This window comes from Piliocolobus tephrosceles, chromosome 8, assembly GCF_002776525.5.
Source record: "Piliocolobus tephrosceles isolate RC106 chromosome 8, ASM277652v3, whole genome shotgun sequence".
NCBI classification, from domain to species: Eukaryota; Metazoa; Chordata; class Mammalia; order Primates; family Cercopithecidae; genus Piliocolobus; species Piliocolobus tephrosceles.
This window is the reverse complement of record NC_045441.1, coordinates 1,497,909-1,523,484: the sequence shown is the minus strand read 5'-3', so window position 1 is coordinate 1,523,484 and position 25,576 is coordinate 1,497,909. Positions and strand designations below refer to the sequence as shown.

The 25,576-nt window shown below is 47.4% G+C and overlaps 1 protein-coding gene across 1 annotated transcript in view; it reads right to left on the bottom strand.

The window, feature by feature from the left end:
- The window catches only part of SDK1 (sidekick cell adhesion molecule 1), a 985,027-nt gene that overhangs the window by 4,634 nt on the left and 954,817 nt on the right, over positions 1-25,576 (bottom strand). Inside the window, exons 46-47 of the mRNA XM_026449463.2 lie at positions 22,536-22,656; positions 18,290-18,419 (exon numbers count right to left, since the gene is read on the bottom strand). Of these exons, the coding sequence (XP_026305248.2) occupies positions 18,290-18,419; positions 22,536-22,656 (251 nt within the window). The remainder of the gene's footprint in view (positions 1-18,289; positions 18,420-22,535; positions 22,657-25,576) is intronic.

Here is a 25,576-nt window from a genome sequence, read left to right as displayed (position 1 = left end):
TCTACGCGGCCTCCCTCGCCCCAGGAGAGGTCTACGCGGCCTCCCTCCACCCAGGAGAGGTCTACGCGGCCTCCCTCGCCCCAGGAGAGGTCTACGCGGCCTCCCTCGCCCCAGGAGAGGTCTACGCGGCCTCCCTCCACCCAGGAGAGGTCTACGCGGCCTCCCTCCACCCAGGAGAGGTCTACGCGGCCTCCCTCGCCCCAGGAGAGGTCTACGCGGCCTCCCTCGCCCCAGGAGAGGTCTACGCGGCCTCCCTCCACCCAGGAGAGGTCTACGCGGCCTCCCTCCACCCAGGAGAGGTCTACGCGGCCTCCCTCCCCCCAGGAGAGGTCTACGCGGCCTCCCTCCACCCAGGAGAGGTCTACGCGGCCTCCCTCCACCCAGGAGAGGTCTACGCGGCCTCCCTCACTCAGGAGAGGTCTACATGGGCTTCCCACCCCAGCAAAGGTCTCGGTGGCCTCCCCATCCAGCAGAGGTCTACACAGCTTCCCCACACAGCCCCCAGGGGACTCTGCCTGACCTTACAAGGCAGAACATAGAAGAGCCCCGGGGTGGGGGAAGATCTGGGTCTTTGTCTTGCCTAAGACTAAGACGTGGGCTGCTACAGACCAAAACAAAAGGATTCTGGAGGGGACCAGCTAGAGGGGAGTGGGTGGGGGAGGTGATGAGGGAGAGGGAAAAGAGGGGGTGGGGGAGGTGATGAGGTAGAAGGGAGGGGAGGGGTGGGGGGGATGATGAGGTAGAGGGGAGGGGAGGGGGACGAGGGTGTGGGGGGTGATGAAGTAGAAGGAAAGGGAGGGCTGGGGGCGGGGGGTGATGAGGGAGAGGGGAGGGGAGGGGGTGGGGGATGATGAAGTAGAAGGGAGGGGATGGGGGAGGTGATGAAGGGAGGGGATGGGGGTGCATCCTCCCCTTGCAAGTGATGGTGTGACACCACATCCACAGAGACCTCTGAGGGTGGGGAGGTGCCAAGAAATGAAACCACCTGAATAAGCCAGGGTGTCTAATATGTCTCCCCAGCCAGGAACTGAATGGCCTGGCCCCTCGAACACATGGAAAAGTGGCCTGGGGCCTCCCACTGATGTTTGAAGATCAGTCCCTTTGAGGTGTTTTTTTTTTTTTTTTTTTTTTTTTTTCCTTTTTATAACATAAATCAGCAGCTTCTATTAAGAACATGGACCCTGCATATTTTCTATGTTCATTTTCTGAAAGCAAACCTCTATTTTATGGTCTTTCAGCTTGATGTGAAGTCATTGGAAAGATTGTTAAAGGAGAAAGTGGACTTTGGGAGGCTGAGGCAGGCAGATCACCTGAGGTCAGGAGTTCGAGACCAGCCTGTCCAACATGGTGAAACCCTGTCTCTTCTAAAAATACGAAAATTAGCTGGGTGTGGTGGCGGGCGCCTGTAGTCCCAGCTACTCGGGAGGCTGAGGCAGGAGAATCTCTTGAACCCGGGATGCGGAGGTTGCAGTGAGCCGCGAGATCGTGCCACTGCACTCCAGCCTGGGCGACAGAGCCAGACTCCATCTAAAAAAAAAAAAAAAAAAAATGGAGAAAGCAGAGGGTGAAATGTATTTTTTTTTTCCCCTAAGAAGGTGGAGGTCTCTTGTTTTTGCTGGTAAGTGCCACATCCTCCCAGATGCACAGAACCATCCTGAGACGCTCACCTGAGTGTCCTAACAGCTTCCTGGGCTCCTACGGGATCCACCTGGCGGCACAGAGACTGAGGCTCTGCTGTGGAACTAGCACTAAGACGCTTCCCAGGGCCCCTGTCTCTCACAGGGGTCAGGAAGACATGACCTTTTTCTCTCCCCAGAGGGTATCAAGGGAACTGGGGAGAGGGGAAAAGAGTGAGCCGTCTGGAAATGCCATCTGAGGGCATCAGATTCCTGGGAGTGGCTCCAGGTATCCTGACTCCATGGGTCTGTCGGAGGCTGGGGAATGTGCATTTTTTTAGAGGCTCTCAGCGGCCAGGCTGGGAGCTGCACCTTGTGGGTGTTAAGACAGAGGGCTATGGCCCCAGATGTGGGTCACATTGCCAGCCACAGCAGCCCTTTCAGAAGTAGACACTCAGAAGGAAAACTGCCAATCCAGTTTCCCCAGCGTGTGTGAGCCGCGTCCTTGCAGCTGGAGGCGGCGGTGGGCAGGGGATGGGAAAATTGCCAGTTCCCCTAATTTTGCAGGGAGTCCACACTGAGATCCAGGAAAACAAAAGCGTCCCTGGGTGCTGTGAGCGATGTTCCTGCCGGCTGCTCTGTCATCTGAGAGTCAGAGTGAATGACCCACATCAGCACCCGGGCAGGAAGCTCTGATCCATGAGCTGACACCGTCCCGCACCTGGGGACTTGTGTGTGTCCTGGAGGCCTGTGAGAGCGGTCGGCCTCCAGGCTGTGCAGAAGCCCCATGGAGGCGTAGCGGGGAGCCAGGGGCTCCTGGGATGTGGGGACACAGCCTGAAAATCTAGCTCTAACTGGAATATTTACATGAAAGTAACAGCGAGTCACAGATTTGGGACTTTTCTGAACATTAAGTGTAAACTGGCTTATGGTACAATACAGAGAACAGCTGAATCCATCTGTGGCTCCTCTGCATTTAGGAGAATTACAGAGCTAAGACACGTCTTCCCACACACACCGAGACCCTGGGGCAGCCAGCTTCTCCTTCATCGGGTGGCGAGGATAAACGTGGCAGTGGCTCCTTTTTCGAGAACACCGATGACATACCAGATTAATGCCCGGGCATGATGTTTGCAACTGGCCGAGGATCCTGTGATGCAGATGTTATGATTCCCACTTTATGAATAAAGAAGCGAGGCTCAGTGAGAGAGGCTGGGTGGGAGCCTGCACCTGAGCTCCCAACCCCGGAGGGTTCACCCACCTCCGCAGACCCTGTAACTGACTCCCAGCTCCAGGCTTCTCCCTGGGATCCGCTGAACAGGTGTACAACCCCCTATTCCAAATTCCAAAACCCACAATTTTCTGAATCTCGAAAGGTTTTTTTTATAACTCATTTGGTGGCGAAGGCTGAGCTGACTTGAGCTAACTTGGCAGCTTACCCCGAGCTGAATGGATGCAGGGCTATTCAGTGTGAATATTCTCATGTTTTGCTACAAGAAGACTAATGTTTTGATTACTAAGTGCTGGCCCGGCCCTATTACAGCAGTTCCTTAATATACGATGTACCCCCAAGCTGTAGAAACACTGACTTCCTAAATATATCTGGCCTCAGGGGTTTCAGCTAAGAGATCAGGGATCTGTATTTGTGGCTGTTTAAGATTTATTTATTTATTTATTTATTTATTTATTTATTTTTGAGCGGGAGTTTTGTTCTTGTAGCCCAGGCTGGAGTGCAGTGGCATGATCTCAGCTCACTGCAACCTCTGCCTTCTGGGTTCAAGTGTCCTGCCTCAGTCTCCCGAGTAGCTGGGATTACATGTGCCCGCCACCACACCTGGCTAATTTTTGTATTTCACCATGTTGGCCAGGCTGGTCTCGAACTCCTGACCTGAGGTGATCTGCCCACCACAGCCTCCCAAAGTGCTAGGATTACAGCCATGAACCACTGTGCCCAGCCTGTTTAAGATTTATTCTTCATCTGTTTTCTAGAGGCCTTGAGGTGGCTTATAAGGTAAAGATCTGTGTAAACTAAAACAGAAGAAAAGAGAACAAAGATCATCTGAAAGAAGCCAAAGGAAGCTCCACGATTAGCCCCCGAATTGGGTTTGTTACCTCTTTAGAGACCAACTTGAAATCTAAACGTTCTGAAACTCAGGGATAAATCACACGTATTGAAATACAGTGAAGGTATCACTTTTCTCATGAGAAATTCACAGAATACTTAGGAATGAAGGACAGAAATTTAGTGCTAGGTTTCACAAACTGGGGTTAGGGTTCATTATCATCTGAAGGTCAAATATGAGGTTCAAGACTTTCACTCTTCGACTACATTTCCAGGTCCCGGGGGTCTTCCCTGTTCAACTTCGCTACCACAAGGGATCCTACTGCGGAAAAACGTGAGAGGTGGTGACTGGATTCAATTTCCTTGTCTTAGGTCTGAAAGAATCAACATCCACAAATGCAAGTGACCGTCTTAGGGTCATACTGGCCGGGGCCAGACTGGGGCCACAACCAGCCTGGTTTTTCAGCCAAAGGTGGCAGAAATAAAGTCTTTCTAGTAGCAGGGAGGAGATACCTTCAACCCCAGTTGTAGAAAAGATAGAGAAACGCTTTTTATATGGGTGAGTCTTATACAAAAAGTATCTCTGCATGGTGGAGAAATCAGCAATTTCAGTGGGAGGACGTGCTATGAATTCAGTTTCAGCTAGTCTGTCTTGCACCCACTTGGTGACCCTTTGGGCCTCTCTCTGCCCTGTGTACACCCCTGCCCACCCCCCCTCCTGCAGCTGCCAGGCTGTAGGGAAGCAGGGTTCATGCTGGGTGGGGCCTGGGGTGGTCTGGAAGGGACTGCTGAGCTCTCGCTGGAGTCCACATTTCCAAGAGCATGTGTAGAACTGCTTAGAGAATGAGTATAGCACACAGCCCACACCCATCTGCGTGTTTATACCATTTCCTTCACGGCTTGTATGTATGTTGCTATGCGTCATAATGTGTTTCCTTAGCCAAAGATCTAAAAGTCCTATAGTCTCAAGAGAAAGGGATCTGTGACACATGTGGCTGCCAAGAAGGGGGCCTGGCAGGAGACACAAATTGGGAGTGCTTGGTTGTCCAACTCACAGTGGTTCCTGTTGTTTGTGTCTAGGCCTTGATCCCTTCTTTGAAGGAAGCAGCTCTTCCCCACCAGAAGGATGGGCTAGCTTGCCTCTCAGAAAACCATGATTGGCTAATGTCTGGGCATGTGGCTTCAGCTCAGCCAATCAGAATCTTGCCCTGGGATTTTTTCACACTGTAGCTGGAAGAGAAGAGTGCTTTGTTCTGGGGAGGAAAGCTGGGAGGCCGTGAGTTCTGAGTGGCCAGTGCTCACAGACCCAACCAAATGATTCTATAATCATAGCCAATCAGAGAGAACGTAATCATTGTGCAGAAAGAAGCAGAGACAAGAGGCTCCAAGAGGCTTCTTTTCCTTCTTGCTATTTAGGGAGGAGAAGGGAGAATACACTCAGGGCCACATGACCAATAAATGTCAGGCAGAGCTGGAGCTAGAATCTGGGCTTCCTGGCTCCTGCTCAGCCCCTGTCGTTGTCTCTTTGAGAAAGCACAATCTTAAAATGCCATTCTTCCTCCTGCCGCCTGCGCTGTTTATTATTTATATGACATTATTATTTTTTAATGGGGCTGTATTTTAGTGAGTTAGAATTATTGACAAAAAGGAAATGCTGCAGGGTCTTTTTTTGGTAAGTTTCCTGTGTGATGTGAAGTAGCAACGTGTGTCGGTTTCCCGGGAAACTAGAAGGACAGAATGTGATTGGACGCGGCATGAGACCGACTGCGAGAGTTTCTAAAGGTGCACAGATGCCTGGAAAGCAAGATAATCTTGACACTTTGTGTATTATATTGGCAAGATGAAAGACTCAAATATTATTAAGGAATTAATTAGGTACGACGGGGTTGGTCTAAGTTGGTCGGAGCAGGGGGGATTTTGCAAACAGTTTCTTTGCATTTCAAAAACAATCTTTAACATGTGATTTGAACGGCAGATATCATTCAGAAGCAGCCATGTGATAAAACCATGACAAACCCTCTTGTTTCTAAACAGAAAAACAGAAATAGCCACAGCATGTGTTGTGTGACACTTAGGGCATAATTCAGAGCAGCGCCTCTGATCAGGCAGGCTCCTGAGCACCTGGGAACGGACGGATCTGCAGAATTTTCACTTTAGCAATAGTTCTGAGAGTGGTTTAAAAATGTCCTGGGGGAGGCCGGGTGCAGTGGCTCAAGCCTGTAATCCCAGCACTTTGGGAGGCTGAGACGGGCGGATCACGAGGTCAGGAGATCGAGACCATCCTGGCTAACCCGGTGAAACCCCGTCTCTACTAAAAAATACAAAAAACAAGCCGGGCAAGGTGGCGGGCGCCTGTAGTCCCAGCTACTCGGGAGGCTGAGGCAGGAGAATGGTGTGAACCCGGGAGGCAGAGCTTGCAGTAAGCTGAGATCCGGCCACTGCACTCCAGCCTGGGTGACAGAGCGAGACTCCGTCTCAAAAAAAAAAAAAAAAATGTCCTGGGGGATAAAAGGATGGCCTCACTGTTTTTCTTTAGTGCAATCTTAGCTTCTCAGGAGAGTTTTTCTAGCAGAGACTACACAGGGCTTCTCATTCCTTATCCCCTGGGCCCTGGAGAAGAGGGTGAGCAGAAGCTTGCATCTGTCCACGGCTTTAACTGATAACCATGCTGTGTCAAAATACTGGCTTGAAGCCAGGGCCAAGGACGTTCATTACTCTTTATTCCTAACATTTCGGTTTATAATGTCTTCAAATCTATAAGCTGCCTCCAGTAGAGAGGATAAACGTCTTAAACCCTCCTCTGAATCCAAGCCACTTTTTAGATAGTCCTATTTGAAAACCGGCGTTATAGCTTTTGGTGTTATTCCTCTGCTGAGCAACCCTCAGTCTGTCTTCCCTGCAATGCTTTCTTCGCTAACAGCCTTTTTGGCAGTTCTGTGACTGGATTCTGTTTCTATAAATGTGGAATTAAGCGACCAGGCCAGAGCCCACATTTCTTCCCAGTCCCCTCTGAATATCAGAGTTACTAGTCATGAAGGCAAGGATACTTCTGGAATGGCAATGCGAGGAGGTCAGCAGACCCTCTCCCCAGTGGAACAATGATTTAACTGGTGAAAAGTATTTTATCAATAACCATCGAAAATCTTTGAAGGCTGGGTGCAGTGGCTCACGCCTGTAATCCCAGCACTTTGACAGGACTAGGCAGGTAGATCACCTGAGGTCAGGAGTTCGAGACCAGCCTGGCCACAATGGTGAAACCCCATTTCTACTAAAAATACAAAAATTAGCCAGGTGTGGTGGCACACACCTGTGATCACAGCTACTCAGGAAGCTGAGGTGGGAGAATCGTTTGAACCCAGGAGGTGGAGGTTGCAGCGAGCCAAGATCATATGACTGCACTCCAGCCTGGGTGACAGAGCAAGACTGCCTCTCAAAAAAAAAAAAAAAAGTGTTTGGAAATGGTGCTAAGAGTAGATAGCAAGTGGAGAAAGATTTATATAAGAAGATCTGCTAAATCTCACTCGATAGTGAGAGTCTGTGGTGCCTGAGCCATGATCTGCTCTCCCTATCCAATGCCTCCAGCTCAGTGTGACAGAAACTCCATTCTGGGCAGATGTGGTGATAAGGCAGGGATGCTGGTCTAGGAATTTAACTTGGAGAGGAAAGTTCTGGCATTTCTTATCCAGCTTCCCGTTTCCCCCAACCCAACTCCATGTTGAAGAAGCTCTATTCTAGGCAGAGATGGCCAAGAGTACGGGGGTTCCTGTCCCCCATCCAGCCTTTGCTTGTAAGCTGGGAGTCTGTACCAGGTGTGGAAGGCCAAGAATACTGGGCCCTGAGTGCCCCCACCCCAGCTTGTTTGTAGGAAGAAGTCCCACGCTGGGAGGAGCAAGTCCAGAAGTGCAGGGACTGCCCTCTCAACCCAGTGCCCCACTTGTGTAGTGGGTATGTCACTCTGGAAGAAGAAGGCTATTGTCCTCACTTCCACTTTGGTGCAGTGACACAGAGGTCCTGCACAGAGTGGAGAGTTATTCTGTAAGAATAGAGAGCTTCCAGTTCTGCCTGAGGAAAATGACTTTATTTGGAACAGAGCATACCTAAGGACATTGTTGAAAACTGTGGAGCCTTTGCGGGTGAGGAATGAAGAGGAAGCTGGTAGTTCCATGTCAGCAACAATGGAAGCAGTAAAACCAGCTAGCAGTTTAACAGAGAGAACCAGGAAAAGAGACTTCTGAAGCTAAGAAGAGGCCTCTTAGTGTCAGAGCAAGCTTCAAAGACTGACAGCATCTAGCAACTGCAGAAAAGCTGGACTTCAACTGGATCAGAAAGTGAGGAGCAATTTATGCACTAAGTCATTGCCGGAAAAACCAGAGCTAGCAAGTAGTAACTGCTGGGCATGATACCAATAGTGGTAAGCTATCCAGAATCTTAACAGGGACAGGCAAAGGGAGCCCAGCTAAAACCACAGTCATCCCTGTTAGGCAGGAAGACTCTATGCATTGCCCAAGACTGAGGAGCAACATCAGAGCACACACAATGCAGGGGAAATGGACTTCACTGAACGAATCCAGCCAAATCACTGAACAAACAAGCAAGCAACAATAACCCTCCATGAGGCATGAATATCATTATTCAGAGTTGCTGTGATATATTATCAAAAATGATCTGTTTTCAAAAAAAACCCGGGAAAGTGTAATGCGTACACAGTAAAAACAAATAAAACAGAAGGTGGGTGGCCTCTGAGGGTGCCCAAACATTTGACTAAGCAGGCAAAGACTTCAAAGGCAGCTATTATGATTATGTTCAATGAACTAAAGGAGATCGTGTTTAAAAAATTAAAGAAAGGTATGATGACAATTGAAGAATATCAATAAGGTGATAGAAATTATTTTAAAAACACAAATGGGAAGTTCTTGAGTTGAAAAATACAGTAACTGAAATTTAAAATTCATTAGATAGGCTCTCAATAGTAGACTTGAGATGGCAGAGGAAAGAATCAGTGCACTTAAAGATAGACTGATAGAGATTATGCAGTCTGAAAAAAGACTTTTAAAAATGAACAGAGCCTCTGATAAATATGAGACAGCACTAAGAGCACCAACATATGTGTAATAAGAATATCACAATGAGAGGAGAAAGAGAAAAAAGCAAAAAAAAAAAAAAAAAAAAAAAAAAAAAAAAAAAAAAAAAAAAAAAAGCAAAAAAACCCCTCAAATAATGACTTAAAGTTTCCCAAATTTCATAAAAATCTACAGGCAACATATGTATAGCAATAGCACAGAAAGAAAAGGAAGAAATACAACTATAGGAGTAAAGTTCCCGTAACTCATGGAAATGTACTACAAATCTGAGGTAGATAACAATACTAGAGTAAGACACTAACAAAAATAACCAAGAATATAGAGCAAAAGCAAAAACAAGGAAGTCAAAATGATATATTGGGAAAATTCATTTAACAAATAGAAGCTGATAATGAAAAATAGGGGATAAAGATATGAGACATATCTTTATTAGAAAGCAAATATCTGATAAAACAGTAAATATGTCAAGAAGATATAACAATTATAAACATACCTGCACCTAACAACAGAGCCTCAAGATACATGAAATTAAATGAATAGATTTGAAGAGAGACACAGACAATTCAATACAAATAGAGATTTCAACGCATTAACAAATGGCAGAACTGGGAAGAAGATCATCCATATAGAAGATGGAAACAACATGATAAATCAACTAGACCTACAGACACATACAGAACACTCCACCCCAAAACAGCAGAATGACACATTCTTCTCAAGTGGATAGGAAATATTCTCCAGTACAGACCATATGCCAGGTCTTAAAACAAGACCCAATGAATTGGAAAGGACTGAAAATACATAAATTATGGTTTCTCTGACCAAAATAGGATACAATTAGAAATAAATAACAAGAAAATGTGGGAAATTCACAAATATGAGGAAATGTAAAACACACTCCTAAATAACAAATGTGTCAAAGAAGAAATTACAGAGAAAATTTAAAAAATACTTTGAGATGAGTGAAAACAAAAACACAACATATTAAAACTTATGAGATTCAGCTAACACAGTGCTTAGAGGGGAATTTTTAGCCATAAAGTCCTGTATTTACAAAAAAAGAAAGATCTCAAATCAACAACATAAACTTCCAACTTAGGAAACTGAAAGAAGAAGAGCAAATTAACTCCAAAGCAAGCAGAAGAAAGAGTCATGAAGATTAGAGTAGAAATAAATGAAATAGAAAGTAGAAAAATAATAGAGAAAATCAATGAAACTACAAGTTGGTTCTTTGCAAAGATTAACAAAATTGAAAAACTTTAACCAGAAATATGAGAGAAGAGGCAAATTATTAAAATCAGGAATGAATTATTGATATTAATTACCACTGCCTTTATAGAAATGAAGGATTATAAACAACTGTACACAACTATAAGCAACTGTATCTTGATAAATATCAAGATTTTTAATTAATCTTTGATTTTATTTTTATAATTAATATTTGATTTTAATTAATCAAATATCTTGATTAATCTAATGTTACCTCATTAGATTAATGAGATAACATTAAAAAATCTTTAGAAAGACACAAATGAGTGACACTGACTTACCCAAAAAAAAAAAAAAAAAAAAAAGAGGTGGGAGGGGGAACTGAATAAATCTATAGCCAATAAAGAGATAAAACTAGTAATTAACAATTTCCCACAACGAAAGTCCGAGACCAGAGGACTTCACTGATGAAATCTATCAAACATTTAAAGAATTAATACCAGTTGTGGAAGAAATACTTCCCAAATCATTCAATAAGGCCAATATTACCCTAATACAAAAATCACACAAAGATAAATAAGACAAGTAAATTACAGACCTATATCCCTTATAAGTATAGATACAAAAATGCTCAGCAATATTGAAAACTGAATCCCACAACATAAAGAAAGGATTATACACTATAAACAATGGGCATTTGTTGCAGGAATGCAAGGTTGGTTTAACATCCAAACATTAGTTAATGTAATATACCATATAAATAGAACAAAGGACAAAAATCATCCAGACAGACGCAGAGAAACCATCTGATAAAACTCCAAACCTTTTGATAATAAAAACACTCACCAAACTCAACCAGATAAAGGGCATATTGTTCACAGTAGCCAAAAAGTAGAAACAATCTGGTGCAGAAAAAAGTTAACAGAGCAGGTCTGAGACCACTAGCCTTAAAAAGACCTGCTTTCAAAGATTACCCTTGGTTGGCATGTGGTAAAAGTTCCTTTCATTGATAAAATGTTTTCCCTAAAGAATAAGATTGCAGTGTCTAAACTGTACAAATAATATGGTTTATGCAAACACCTGCTTTCTTTCTGGAGTCTGGAGTTTTGGTACATGCTTGGCAGAGGATGCCTATGTGAATAGCTCCCAAAACCCTGGACACTGAATTTCTAATCAGCAGTACCTACACTGCAGCTGCAGTTTGCTTTAATTGCAAGGCTATGGTAAAGCTGTGGTAGACAACAATTAATGTGTGTCCTCAGAACTCCCTGGTGGAGGATTAAGTGTGTCCTGTGTGCATCTCTATAGGAGAGGACTCTTGGAAATGTGAACGTCGTCTCCTCTGGACTTTGCTCTATGCACATTTTCCCTTTGCTAATTTTGCTCTGTATTCTTTTGCTGTAATAAATCTTAGTCATGAGGATGTTGTGTGCTGAATTCTGTGAGTCCTTCTAGTGAATCACTGAACTTGGGAGTGCTCTTGGGGATCCCAGATACAACAGTTGAACCCAAATGTTCATCAACTGACGAATACATATTTAAATGTGGTATATGCATACAATGGATTTTTTCCCCCCTATAATATAGAAATGAAGAACTGATATGTGCTACAACATATATCAGTGAACCCTGATGAACCCTGAAAACATTATGCTGAATGAAATAAGCCAATCACAAAACCACATATTGCATGAGTCTGTTATATGAAATGCTCACAACAGGCAAATATAGAGAGACAGAAAGTGGTTGCCAGGGTTTAGAGGGAGAAGGGAACGGGAGGTGACTGGTAGAGTTATGGGGTTTTTTTTTAGAGTGATGAATGAAAAAGTTCCAAAATTGTGGAGATGATTGCAAAACTCTGAAAATACTGAAAACCATTGACTTGTATATTCTAAATGGGCAAATTATATGGTACGTGAATTATAACTCAATAAAGGGTTTTTTAAGAATGAGATCCTGACTAGAGTTGGGTTGGGGTTAGACTAGGAGAGACATAATTGTCAGGATGGCAGCCTTTCCAAATCCCCTTGCGACACTTAGCCTGTGTTCCATTAGACCCTTCAAAGAAAAATATACTTCCCAGCTGGGCACGGTGGCTCATGCCTGTAATCCCAGCATTTTGAGAGGCTGAGGTGGGCGGATCACTTGAGGTCAGGAGTTCAAGACCAGCTTGGCCAATATGGCAAAACCCCATCTCTACTAAAAATACCAAAAATCAGCCAGGCACGTGGTTGGCACCTGTAATCCCAGCTACTTGGGAGGCTGAGGCATGAGAATCGCTTGAACCCAGGAGGTGGAGGTTGCAGTGACCTGAGATCGTGCACTCCAGCCTGAGCAACAGAGAGAAACTCCATCTCAAAAGAAAACAAAAACAAAAACAAAACAAAACAAAACAAAAAAATACACTTTTGTTCCAAGAAATCATATGGGCAAATATGTCAAGGAAAATACAACATGTTTGTTTCCTATGAAGCGAGAAGTTCTGAAGTCAGACTTTAAAACATTGCAAAAGAGAACTGATGAAACATACAAATTGATTACTTAGTAAAAGTAGTTCAAATGCATTGAAATCATCATGCTAAGTGAAAGAAGCCAGTCACAAAAGACAACATACTGCATGATTTATTTAGATGAAATGTCCACATAGGCACACCTAGAGAGGTGGAAAGTAGCTTAGCGGTTGTCAAGAGCTGGGGTTGGCTGCAGCTGTATGTGGGTGGTTTGGGGAGATTGGGAAGTGACTGCTAATCGGTACAGGATATTTGGGGGGCTGATGGAAATGTTCTAAAATTGACTGCGGTGATGGCTGCACAACTCTGTGAATGTACTAAAACCCACCGAATTGTGTACTTCAAATGGGTGAATTGTATCCAGCTGTTTCAAATAGTGGTTCAAAGTGAAGGTTATCATGTGAGCTGGCACTTCCCAAATGATCTAAGTCCCCAGTTCCCTCTGTTGGGATCCCATGAATATAGAGTGCCTTCAAATCCCCCAAATTCATAAGCTTCAAAAGCAGGATGCAGCAAGGTTACACAGCAAAGAGCTCTACAGACAAGGGAGGTCACGCTTTATCCGCCCAAGAACCTCGGGGGCACAGGATGGTCCAGGTGTGGGGATTTGTAACTGGGACTCTGTGGGACGCTAGGTGGTGGGGTTTGTAAGAGACTTCCTGGGAGCCTTCCCAGCTCCTAGGTGAAATTCTGCCTGTATGTAGATGGAGAGCATGTCTGTTCCTTTCATCAGCTTCCAGAAGGAGCCTGTCACCCAAAAGGCACTAGGAACCTTGTGGTGCATTTGCAGGAATGCTTTCCTCCAGCCCAGGGCTTGCTACGTGGGAGCAGTGTGGCCTGGCTCCTGGGCCTCTCACCACCTCGGCCACACTGCCTGAGACTTAGCTCTGAGAGCAGGACCCCTCACCTCCCAGCCACACTGCCTGAGACTTAGCTCTGAGAGCAGGACTGGTGGGAAGGGGAGATTTCCAGTTAGATGCTGAAGTCTGTCTCCCCAGTCCAGCTCATCAGTGCGTGTCTCAGGGAAGACATTCAAAAACTCTTTTTTTTTTTTTTTGAGATGGAGTCTTACTCTGCCGCCCAGGCTGGAGTGCAGTGGCCGGATCTCGGCTCACTGCAAGCTCTGCCTCCCGGGTTTACGCCATTCTCCTGCCTCAGCCTCCCAAGTAGCTGGGACTACAGGCGCCCGCCACCACACCCGGCTAGTTTTTTTTTGTATTTTTTAGTAGAGACGGGGTTTCACCGTGATGGTCTTGATCTCCTGACCTCGTGATCCGCCCGCCTGGGCCTCCCAAAGTGCTGGGATTATAGGCTTGAGCCACCGCGCCCGGCGGACATTCAAAAACTCTTAGCCTTGGCTTTCTGCCTATCACATAAGGATGATAACACTCTCTGTGCAGAATTCCATTTAGTGTGGGTTCTAGGTCCTGCTCTCCTCCTTTCTCCCCACACTCACCTCCCTCCATCATGCCACCTCTCTGTGTTTGTATTTAGATGTGTATGTGTGTGTGCATATGGGCAGGAGTGTATGTGTGTGCATGTGTGTATTTAGGTATGTATAAGTGCGTTATGCATGCATGTATATATGTGTATGTGTGTATAGTTGTGTGCATGTGTTTGTACTTGTATTTAGGTATGTATGCCTGTGTACATATGTGCACAAGCATGTAGTATGTGTGTGGTGTGTGCCTGTGTGCATGTGCATGCATGTGTATGAGTACATATGTATGTGCATGTTTTTGCACATGCATGTATGTGTGCATGTGTTTAGGTATGTAGGCATATGTAAGTATGTGTATATGGTGTATATGTGTACATGCATTTTTTGTATGTATATATTTAGATACGTGCATGTGAGTGTGTGTACATGTGTGCGTGTATATGTGTGCATGTATTCAGTATGTAGTTATATGTATGTGCATCTATGTGTGGTTATATATTCATGTGTGCATGTGTATTTAGGTATGTGTGTGTTGTATTTAGGTATGCATGTGTGTATGCACGTGTGAGCATGTATTCAGGTGTGTTGGTATATGTGTGTGCATGTGTGTATGTGTACATATGTGTGCATGTATTTAGGTGTGTGTTGTATTTAGGTATGCATGTGTGTATGCGTGTGTGCATATATTCAGGTGTATAGGTATATGTGTGTGCATGTGTGTATGTGCACATATGTGTGCATGTGTATTTAGGTGTGTGTTGTATTTAGGTATACATGTGTGTATGCATGTGTGTGCATATATTCAGGTGTGCAGGTGTGTGTGTGCATGTGTGGATGTGTACATATGTGTGTATGTGTATATTTAGGTGTGTTATATTTAGGTATGTATGTGTGTATGCTTGTGTGCATATATTCAGGTGTATAGGTATATGGGTGTGCATGTGTGTATGTGTACATATGTGTGCATGTGTATTTAGGTGTGTGTTATATTTAGGTATGCATGTGTGAGCATGTATTCAGGTGTGTAGGTATATGTATGTGTGTGCATGTATGTGTAAATATGTGTGCACGTATTCAGGTGTGTTGTATTTAGGTATGCATGTGTATGCGTGTGTGCATTTATTCACGTGTATAGGTATATGTGTGTGCATGTGCATATGTATACATATGTGTGCATGTGTACTTAGGTGTGTGTTGTATTTAGGTATGCATGTGTGTATGCATGTGTGTGCATATATTCAGGTGTGTAGGTATGTGTGTGTACGCATGCATGTGTACATATGTTTGCATGTGTGTATTTAGGTGTGTGTGTTGTATTTAGGTATGCATGTGCATATGCATGTGTGTGCATGTATTCAGGTGTGTAGGTATGTGTGTGCACATGTGTGTACATGTACATATGGATGCATGCCTGCATGAATGTGTATGCTTAGCTCAGTTCATGGGTATGTTCAATAATCTTCCATAAACATTTGCTGATGTGAAACCTCCAAACACGCCACACACATTGCGGGGAGAAACAGACCAATTGCGTTCCATTAGCCCATGCTGAAAATGCTTTTAGGAACAAATAATTCAGAGTTCATGGATCCAATCCTGCCTGCCTGCTCTAGGACACACCATCCCTGGATGCCTCCCTCCCCGTCTTCTTGTGTGGGGCTGGAGGAGACCGATGGGGAGGGGAGGGGTACACTGAGCTCTGGAGACACGGGGGTCTGGCTGGGTGTCAGCTTCAACAGCTGCCTGCTGGACAACCTCAGCCTCTGACCGATAAGGAGACTGCCCCACCTCCTGGGGCTGGGGTGGGTGGCAAATGAGTGCATGTTCACCCTGGGGCAGGCCCACAGCGAGCGCTGGAAACACAGCAGCGAGTGCTCAGTGCGTAGGAACCACCCACAGCTATGACACCCCTCCTAACCTCTTCTCCAAAGAGCAGCAGCCGACAGCGGCAGCAGGGACAGGCCCGAGGCTGGCGCTGTGAGATGCGCCTCTTTACTGACACAGACTGTCCTGCTTGAAGGCTGCCCTGCTCTGCGCAACGTGCTGCTTTCGTGCATGCAGCGAGCTTCTGATAAGCTTTTTCCTTATCACAAAAAGGCAAGCCAGTTTTACAGGATTTCACTTGACAGCCCCTCAGTTTTAGACAAATGTCCCTCTCCGAGCATCTGCTTTGCTGCCTGCTGTTTCTGCCAAGCCCAGGGCTACGGTGCCGACAGCGAACCCAGCGTCCTCTGTAAACAGAACACGTGAAGCAAAGCAGAGCTGGCCTTGCCACACCCACCTGCTGGGCCTTCCCAGCGGGAGTTCCTCTACAACCCACAACTGAAAAGAAGCCATTTGATAGAGCCCCGGGGCTCAATAAGGCCTGAATTCAGGTTAAAATGAAGGTGAGACTTACTTTAGATTAAATATTGATTTAGAACCTGAGTGCCAGGAGGCGGGGCAGGCCTACGTGTACAGCAAATGGTTGGTGGTTTTCACCCCTCTCCAGGCCCGGCATATCCGAAAGAAAAAAGTTCAGGACTGATAGGACCACCTCTCCAATCGCTGCTTCAGCTGTTTTTGCTGGAAAGTATGAGAAATGGAGACGGTGCACCTGTACGGAAGGTGTGTCGAGCCCCCTGCTTGGAGCCCCCTCATGGCTGCCTTGCTGCTTGAAGTCTCTTTGGGTGACACTGCACAGGACCTCACACGGAAAATACACTCCACGTCTGAACTGCCGCACACCCAGGCGCAGGGGAGGCCTGAGGCGGGTAGGCCCTGGGGTCGGGGAGGGAGAGCGTGGAGGCTGACGCTCCCTCGGGGAAGCCATCTCCCTGGTCCAGCCGCTCAGTGAGGAGAGGAACACATCCCAAGTCTGGGCTCACCCTGAGCCCGATACGTGACCCGGAACTGCCGTGAGCAAATCCCTCTTCTTCAGCACAAGCGAGGGAGCTAGAACAGGAGCTCCCTGGGCAGGGTGGGAGGCTGGCAGGGTGTCGGGGGAAGTGAATGTCCAGGGGTGAGCAGGAAGCTCCTATCTGGTGAAGGGGTCACATTTTCTATCCGCCCTGCAGGATCAGACCCGCTGCCACTCTAACTGGGGTCTAGAGACCACCAAGTTTTATGGCAACCTATGTTTATCTCTGAAAGTGAAACAGAGAGAGAATGGGCTTCCGGGGCAGGAGTCCACACGGGGCAAGTTACTGATCTTTCCTGAGTCCTGCTGGCTCCATCCGTAGGTGTGGGGAAAAGAAAGAGATCAGCCTGTTACTGGGTCTATACAGAAGGAAGTAGACATAAGAGACTCCATTTAGTTCTGTATTTGAAATGCTGTTAATCTGTGACCCTACCCCCAACTTTATCCTTGCAAGAGACATGTGGTGTGGTGACTCAAGGTTTAATGGATATTGGGCTGTGCAGGATGTGTCTTTGTTAAACAAGTACCTGAAGGCAGCTTGCTGGTTAAAAATCCTGCCTGTCCCAGGGCAATGGAACATCTCAGTGTAAAACCCATTGTGTGCTTTGTTTACTGAGTAAGGAGAAAACCGCCTTTAGGAATAAGGTGGGGCTTGCTGGAGCAATACCGCTAAAAGGTTTATGGAGATGTTTGCATATGCATCTCAAGGCACAGCGTTTTCCTTTAAACTTATTCATGTTACAAGGATTTTTGTTCATATGTCTTACTGCTGATTTCCTCCCTACAATGATCCTATTTTCTAGCTACTCCCCTATCTTTTAGATGGTAAAGATAATTATCAATAAATACTAAGGGAACTCAGAGGCCGGTGCCAGTGCGGGTCCTCTGAAAGCACAGCACTGGCCCCCTGGGCCCCGCTTTTCTTTCTCTATACCTTGTCTCTGTGTCTTTATTTCTTTTCTCAAGTCTCTCGTCCCACCTAACGAGAAGCACCCACAGGTGTGGAGGGGCAGGCCACCCCTTCAGTAGCAGGTGGTCTAGGCCCAGTTTCCCCCGGGACTACATGAGATGGAGCATGTGAAAGCGACCATCCAACACTCAACCTGCTGGCACCCAGGCAACACCCACACTCTGCTCTGCAAGGAACCCCTCACAGAGGGCGCCAGCCTTGCCTATCTCTCACTGCCGTCTCCCAGACTTGGGAATCAGAACCTGCTCCTCCATGAATCAGCCTTGGAGTGTCTAGACTGCTTGAGGCTGTTGTGAGCTCTGCGGGGCCCAGAGCAGGCCATGGGGTGGAACTTGGGCTCTCTTAGGTTTTTCCATCTGCAAAATGAAGGCTTTTGTCCTTGGCTCTGCCTGTGGGGATGCTGTGAGACTGAAATAGGACAAGACAGCCTGAGGAGGCAGAAGTCTCACTGCAGAAGTAGGGGCTGACGATCACTGCCCGGAAGTAGGCGCCCACACTGACCTCGGATTCTGACGCGTCCGCGGACTTCTCCTTGAGGCTCACGCTCTCGGTCAGCACGGCGCCGTTGTACTTGTTGCAGATGTCCTCGTCTGAGTAGTGCAGGCCGCCAGGGCTTGGCCGGGGTGGGGACCTGGGATGAGGACCCATGACGCAATTACCCTCTGGGCAAAAGATGCCCTCCCCCGGAGGCCTCCTAACCTGGCATCTGGCCTTTACTGCGTTGGACTAAGAGGAAGCCTACAGCCTTTAATATCACTCTGGCAACTGATGCAAAAAATTCTGAGCACTGGCTATCTGGTGAGTCAACAGCCTCTGTGTACTGGTGCCTGTCAGTTGTGGAGACTGTGCTAGGCCTGCAGGCATGAGGGAAGAGTTGGTCTGTGCCAGGAGGAGCCGTGAGACACTCATGTACAAAGAGCACCCTGAGGTCGGGACAGATAAGAGGCTGGGGAGCTTGGGTGCTTGCCAGATGCAGGCAGGAGAGTGTGGTGGAGAGAGGTGAGGATGGAGTCATGAAGAACGGTCTGATCTGCCATGCTAAGGAGTGGGAATTATCTCCTACAGATGAGAGGGAATTGGAGAAGTTTGCACCAGGCCTGGTCTCCCTGTCTGGTGGGACAGTATTCATCCTCTCTGGCTGGTGGAATTCTCAGATGGCTCCATCACTGCCCCCACCCCCATCATCCCATCCTGTGAGTGTGGGAAGGGCCTGTGACATGCTTCTAATCAGTGCAACATGGCAGACTGAAGTCTGGGTTACGTTAAATGGAATGGGTGAAGGACAGCTACTCCCATCATGCCCATGATCACATGACATTATAGGAGACCTCATCTTGGCGGACTGGAGATAGAGATGCTCTTGCTGGCCTCACAGAAGCAAACAGCATGTTGTGAACAGCCTCTGGAGAGGACCCCATGGCAGGGGACCATGAGTGGCCTCAAGGACATGAGGGCAGCTTCTGGAGAGGACCCCATGGCAGGAGACCATGAGTGGCCTTAAGGACATGAGGGCGGCCTCCAGAGGAGGGCCAAGAAGAGGCTGGGGCCCTCGATCATGCAGCCACAAGGAAATGCATGCTGCCAGCAGGCTGAATGAGCTTGGAAGAGGATTCTTGCCCAGTTGAGCCTCCAGATGAGAACACAGCCCATCTACACCTGGATTATACCCATGCAAGGCCCTGAGCAGAGGAACTAGCTGAGCTGTGCCCAGACACCTGCCCAAGGGAGACCGTGTGGTACTAAATAGGTGTTGGTTTAAGCTGCTAAACTTGCAGTCATCTGTCACGCAGCAACAGAAAATGAGTACCCTCTTCAGCTCCCCACTTCCTGGAGACTATCTGAACTGAGTAAAAGCCCAGCTTATATTTTTCAGATGGAGAACTTAGAACCTGGCAAAAAACTCTAAGTACAACATTGCTGAGTTTTCAAATCAGGCAGGATTGAGTGCTTCTTAGTCCTCCGAAGGGTGTGCAGGGACTTGATAGTGAGAGCAGCCTGTGTGCAGTTAGACGGGCAGCTGTGCACTCAAGGGGACCACATCCAGGACCTCCAGCATGCTGCAAGGAGTGAGCGCAGAGCTGAATGCTGGCTGCATAGGGAGTGTCTTCTCATCCCTCAATGGGAGAAGTAACCCTGGGTGACCAAGCAAGGAGAGGCTATAGGCCAGGAAACTGGGCCTTGGGTGGAGACTCTGCTGGGAAGGCTGGAGGGGATGGAGACCTCTGGTTTTGTGCCATGGGTGTTGTCTCCCCCAGCGTGTGCCTCAGTTTCTCCTGCAAAGGCCCAGTGAAGGCCCAAGGGCCTTTCTTTCTCTATCTCAAAGGTAATTTACTTTGGGAAAGATGCCATTTCTTATTTAAACATTTGGGTAAATCTTTTTTCTAAGGAGCTAAAATGGTGTCTTCCCCACAAAGAAATTAGAAGCACAGACGTGCACTGGGGAGACATAAATCAACTGTGCCTGTATTTCTAAGATATTTGGGGGATGATGCTACGGGACCAATCTCAGGTGTCCCTGCCCAGACACTTCCCCTCTCAGCAGAGAATCCTTTCCTTCAATCACATTTGGGGTCTGATATAGTTTGGCAGTGTCCCCACCCAAATCTCATCTCAAGTTGTGGCCCCTATCATTCCCATGTGTCGTGGGAGGGACCTGGTGGGAGGTACTGGAATCATGGGGGGCAGGTTTTTCCTATGCTGTTCTTGTGAGAGTGGGTAAGTCTCACACGATCTGATGGTTTTATAAAGGGGAGTTCCCCTACATAAGCTCTCTCTTTGCCTGCCGCCATGTAAGACTTGACTTTGCTCCTCCTTGCCTTCTGCCATGATTGTGAGATCTCCCTAGCCATGTGGAACTGTGAGTCCGTTAAATCTCTTTCCTTTATAAATTACCCAGTCTTGGGTATGTCTTTATTAGCAGTGTGAGGACAGACAAATACAGGGTCCTATTGCTAGGACTGAAAAGGTGATGGCTTATTTAAAATCCTAAGGGAAGGGTCCATTTTCTTTTCCATCTTAATTTTATTTTGTCCTTGGGTCTTTGTGGGCTGAGCACCTCCAACCTCATCGTCAAATGATGTTTCTCTTTCCTAGGAAGCAGATGGACTTCACAAACGGAACGACTGTCTATTCTTGGGCAATGTGCTTCCAGGCTGTGTGTGTCTCTTCTCAGAACTCAGAACAAGAGAGATTTATAGCAAGGGAGCAGGGCACGTAATATTTTAAAATTCTCTGTGACAAATTCCTCCTGGCCTTGAAACTACACGTGGTTGCTTTTTCAAGTTTCTATTACACGGCAGGAAAAACTTGCCTCCCAGTAGACAAAAGAAATGAAAGGTGTGACCAGATGTCACCACCAGCATCCACCTCCAGTCCCAGGGAAGGCCTCGTGGGGTGGCGGCCTGCGGTGCTTTGGACTGGCACCTGTGGGGCTGGCAGAGCATCAGTGGCTGGGAAAAAGCCTGCCCATGCCTTGGCACCATCCGAGTGATCTGAGATTTCCAAACTCAGTGGAGGGCGGGGGGTGGCCCAGGGAATCTCCAGGCACTGCTGGCCCCTGCAGCTTTGTAAACAATAAAGGGAAGAGGAAACCCTGGGGTCTGTCTGGGTCTGGATGACGTGTCATTTCCACGCCCTCGCAACTGAGTGTAATCCAAGGTGAGTCTGGTTGAGGGAGAGGAGCCTTCTCCACCCCGAAGCTGGGGCACCCCAGGAAGGCCCCGAGGTGTCTGTTCTCCAGGAAGCATCCTCAGGTGTTTGGATTTTTCCTTCCAGACACTCAAGACCCCTCCCCAATCCTGGCCCTTCTCCTTGGTCAAGGGTACTCAAATCAGAGGATGGCGCTCTGCCCATCAAAAAGGCAAACCCAGGTCATCCCCTCTCTTGTTTGGGAAACCCTGCTTCCCGCTGGATTTAGGAAAAGGTTTATAAGCTAAGGAGGCTTTGGTGGTGAAAATCCTTCTCGCCTGCACTCACATCCCCATATGGAATGGCGATGTGTATTGGCATGGGAAAACTTTGGAATACACAGAACAATGAAATCAGCAACAAGCACCAGGCTTGCTTGCGAGGACACCCGGTCAGGCCTGTGGCAGCCCAGATGACACCTCCGTGAACTAGGAACGTCTGGATCCAAGGTGCCCGTGGTTGACACGGAAGGCCAGCCTGGCAGTCCCTGGGTGTTCCAGGCTCTTCCCACACACCTGAGGCCCTCTTTCTTTCTTTTTTTTTTTTTTGAGGCAGAGTCTCGCTCTGTCGCCCGGACTGGAGTGCAGTGGCCGGATCTCAGCTCACTGCAAGCTCCGCCTCCCGGGTTTACGCCATTCTCCTGCCTTAGCCTCCCGAGTAGCTGGGACTACAGGCGCCCACCACCTCGCCTGGCTAGTTTTTTTTTGTATTTTTAGTAGAGATGGGGTTTCACCGTGTTAGCCAGGATGGTCTCGATCTCCTGACCTCGTGATCCGCCCGTCTCGGCCTCCCAAAGTGCTGGGATTACAGGCTTGAGCCACCGCGCCCGGCCTCAGGCCCTCTTTCTAAATCTCCAGAGATGCCCTGAAAATACTTCCAGCTGCTCTACTGACCCCGTCCCTCCTAGACTCAGGGCTGCCCTTGGTGGTTTGGGGTGGGTTAGGTTTTGCTTCCTGGAACCACAGGGCGGGATGCAGCAGGTGCCCGTGGACGTGGGCTGTCACCCCAACCCTGGCAGCTCAGATCTCCGGGTGGGCGCGGCACAACGCGGACTCCCTACCTGGTCCCGTTCTTCTTGGAGAAGGTGCTCTTGACATTGAGGTGGCGGCTGCTGAGCTCCAGGGCAGCAAATCCTCCGTTGTCCCGGGTCACAGACTCCTCCATGGTGGAGATTCCCTTTCCTAAAACCCAGCCGGAGAGTGAGAACAGGCGTGTTACTGGTGTGGTCACCGCAGCCGCACTGAGCCAGAGCTGGCCAGTGAGGCAGCTCCTGAGTCCTGCCGCATGCAGAGCCCAGAGTCGGGGACATTGCCTCAGCCCCTCTGAGGGCTGAGCTGGGGAGAAAAGCTAGGTCTTGATCACAGTGTTGGAGCCAAATGACAATATTCACATTTCAGTGTTTGTTCTGCCTGATCCCAAAATACCAGTATTCTTGCCACTGTTTTATGAAAATAGACTCAGAATGCATAAACTTTTTTTGACTTTTTTGTTTGTTTGTTTTGGTAGAGATGGGGTCTTACTACATTGCCCAGGCTGGTTTTGAACTCCTGTCCTCAAGCAATCCTTCCGACTTGGCCTCTTAAAGTGCTGGGATTGCAGGTGTGAGCCACTGTACCTGGCCAAGAATGCATAAGCTTTTTAAAAGTCAGGGAAATTAAATATGTAATAAATTCCAAAATAAAAATTCACAATCATGTAGCAAAACAGGAAGTAGAAATAAATGTATGGGAGTGTGACGGCTAAAGAAAGGGTACAGGGCTTCCTTTTGAGGTGATACAAACATTCTAGAATTGACTGTGGTAACGACTGCACATATCTGTGCATTCACCACCGAACTGTACACTTTAAAAAAGAGTAAATTTACAAATATATAGCAAAACATATTCTAAAATATATTAACAGATCAAATGAATAAAGTTTTGGAAAACCAAACAACATAAAAAAAAAATTCCACTAGACTTTCCCATCTCATTCTGCAGGAAAGTCCAAGGCCTCCAAGCTGTCCCCAAGCTTGGCCTGGTCTGTCCACCCTGCCAAACCCCACGTCATCTTCCAGCCCTCAGCCCCTCCCTAAGGCGGGTTTCTCTCTTGGGGCTCTCCCTCTTGCTGGAAGCTCCTTCTTCCAGTATTTCCCGGGCTTCTTAGCCTTTCCTGCAGATCACAGCTCAAATGCCCTGAGACCAGAGAACACCTCCCTGACCACATAAAGTGACCTCCGTTTCTCACGCCTATGTACATATTTGCTCTTTGAGGTACAGCCTTAGGTCCCTCATGCTCCCCGGTGCCCCGCCAGCCCCCAGGACAGCACCTACCCACATACCAGGGGCTTGGCAGGTATTTGCTAAGTGTGTTGGCATTTCTAAACCCCAAGAGTCTCCTCTCTGCTGGGACCTGGCCCCCCTTTGACGTGCCTTCAACCTTAATGCTCTATCTGTGTGTAACGGAAGAACACAGAGCAGAAAATGAAAGATGGGCTTGCCTGGGAGAGGGGATTTGGGATGACGAGAGGTGAGCGGGTGGAAACCGAGATCAGAAAGGAATTCAGATGAGAATGGGAGGATAAGGAGCGCACGCAGGAAGGGGTGTCGAGTGAGGCTGTCACCGTAGAGGTTTAAGTTTTGCAATGTCTCCTGAGCAGGACGGGAGACATTCTGGCAGATAAGTATTATTTTTTCCAGGCTTCAATTATGATGTTAAGTTAATACTCCAGGGTGCGGCTGAGCATGGGAAGCTGCAGGTCAGATCTGCGTTTTCAAGTCTGTTTTCCAGATGGAGGAGAGTGAAAAGCGGGGAGATTTTCTATGCACCAGACACAGGATTCTGTAATAGCATTAACTCGGGAAAATGACACGCCATTCATACATTGTAAATCCCACAGGAATAAAATCTGATTTACGAACACTTGTTAGAAGTGAATTTATACAGAAAAAAATAAATCCTTTCTTTGAGGGATGAATTGCTTAACATTATAGAAGCAAACAGGGAGGCATTTTAGGTGCCTGGTTTTTTTAACCCCTTTGGCACAAGGACGGTGGGACTTGTGGCCGGGGTCAGGAACCTACTCTGCCCAGCTCCTTGGCCAACAGGGCTAATGTAGCCGGCTCCTTTTTTTTAAGAACAGCTCATCAGGGATCTGCCTTTCCAAAAAGAGAAGACCCAGTCGATGGGAAAACCTCCAACAAATGACCTGGGCTCACGAAGAGGTCCGGCCCAGTGCTAGTGGCGATATCAGAGAAGTGATCACGTGGTTGGGCTCAGCTACAGCTCTGGCAGATGCTCCGTAGGATCAAAACAGGCCATAGACCAGGTGCCATGCATGGCTCACTCCTGTAATCCCAGCACTTTGGGAGGCTGAGGTGGGAGGATCACTTGAGCCCTGGAGTTTGAGGCCAGCCTGGCCAACATGGTGAAGCCCTGTCTCTATTTAAGAAACAAAAAACGGGCTGCGGCCTAGCACTCAGTTACATTCTGGTTATCTAGAGAAGTGGCCTCATTGATAATGATGAGGTTTTTAAAATTGAGGATAATCAAATGTATAAGCTATGCTAATCTTCAGTGTCCAGAATGATGCTTTGTGATTGTGAATGTAACCGCCGTCCACGTGGAGAGACAGAGCATGTTAGGACCTGTGAGGCGCTCTCATGCATCTTCCCTGTTTATACCTCTCCACCAATAGCCAAACACGATTCTGCTTTCTGGAAACTTCCATTCACTGTGGCTGTTTCTGGCCTTCGTGTAAATGGAGTCACAAGGTCTGTGCTCTCTGTGGCTGGCTTTACCCTACGTTCATTTGTTCCTTTCTCTAACGATAGTGATTCATTCAGCAATAAATGCTTATTAACTGAATGCCTGCTCTATGCCTGGCGTGGAGCTTCTGCCGGAAACACAGTAGTGACCCGGGCCTCAGAGGGCTCAGAGCTGGACCACAGATGCAGGCGAGGTTCAAGCTGCAGTGGGTGAGAAGAGCTATGCCATGGAGATGCTTCCGTGACGGTCTGTGAGCCACAGCAAAACATCAACATCTGAGGTGTGCCCCAGTCACTGTGTTTATAATATTGCATAGTACAATATGCCACCTGTTTAACACTTTATACCTTTTTT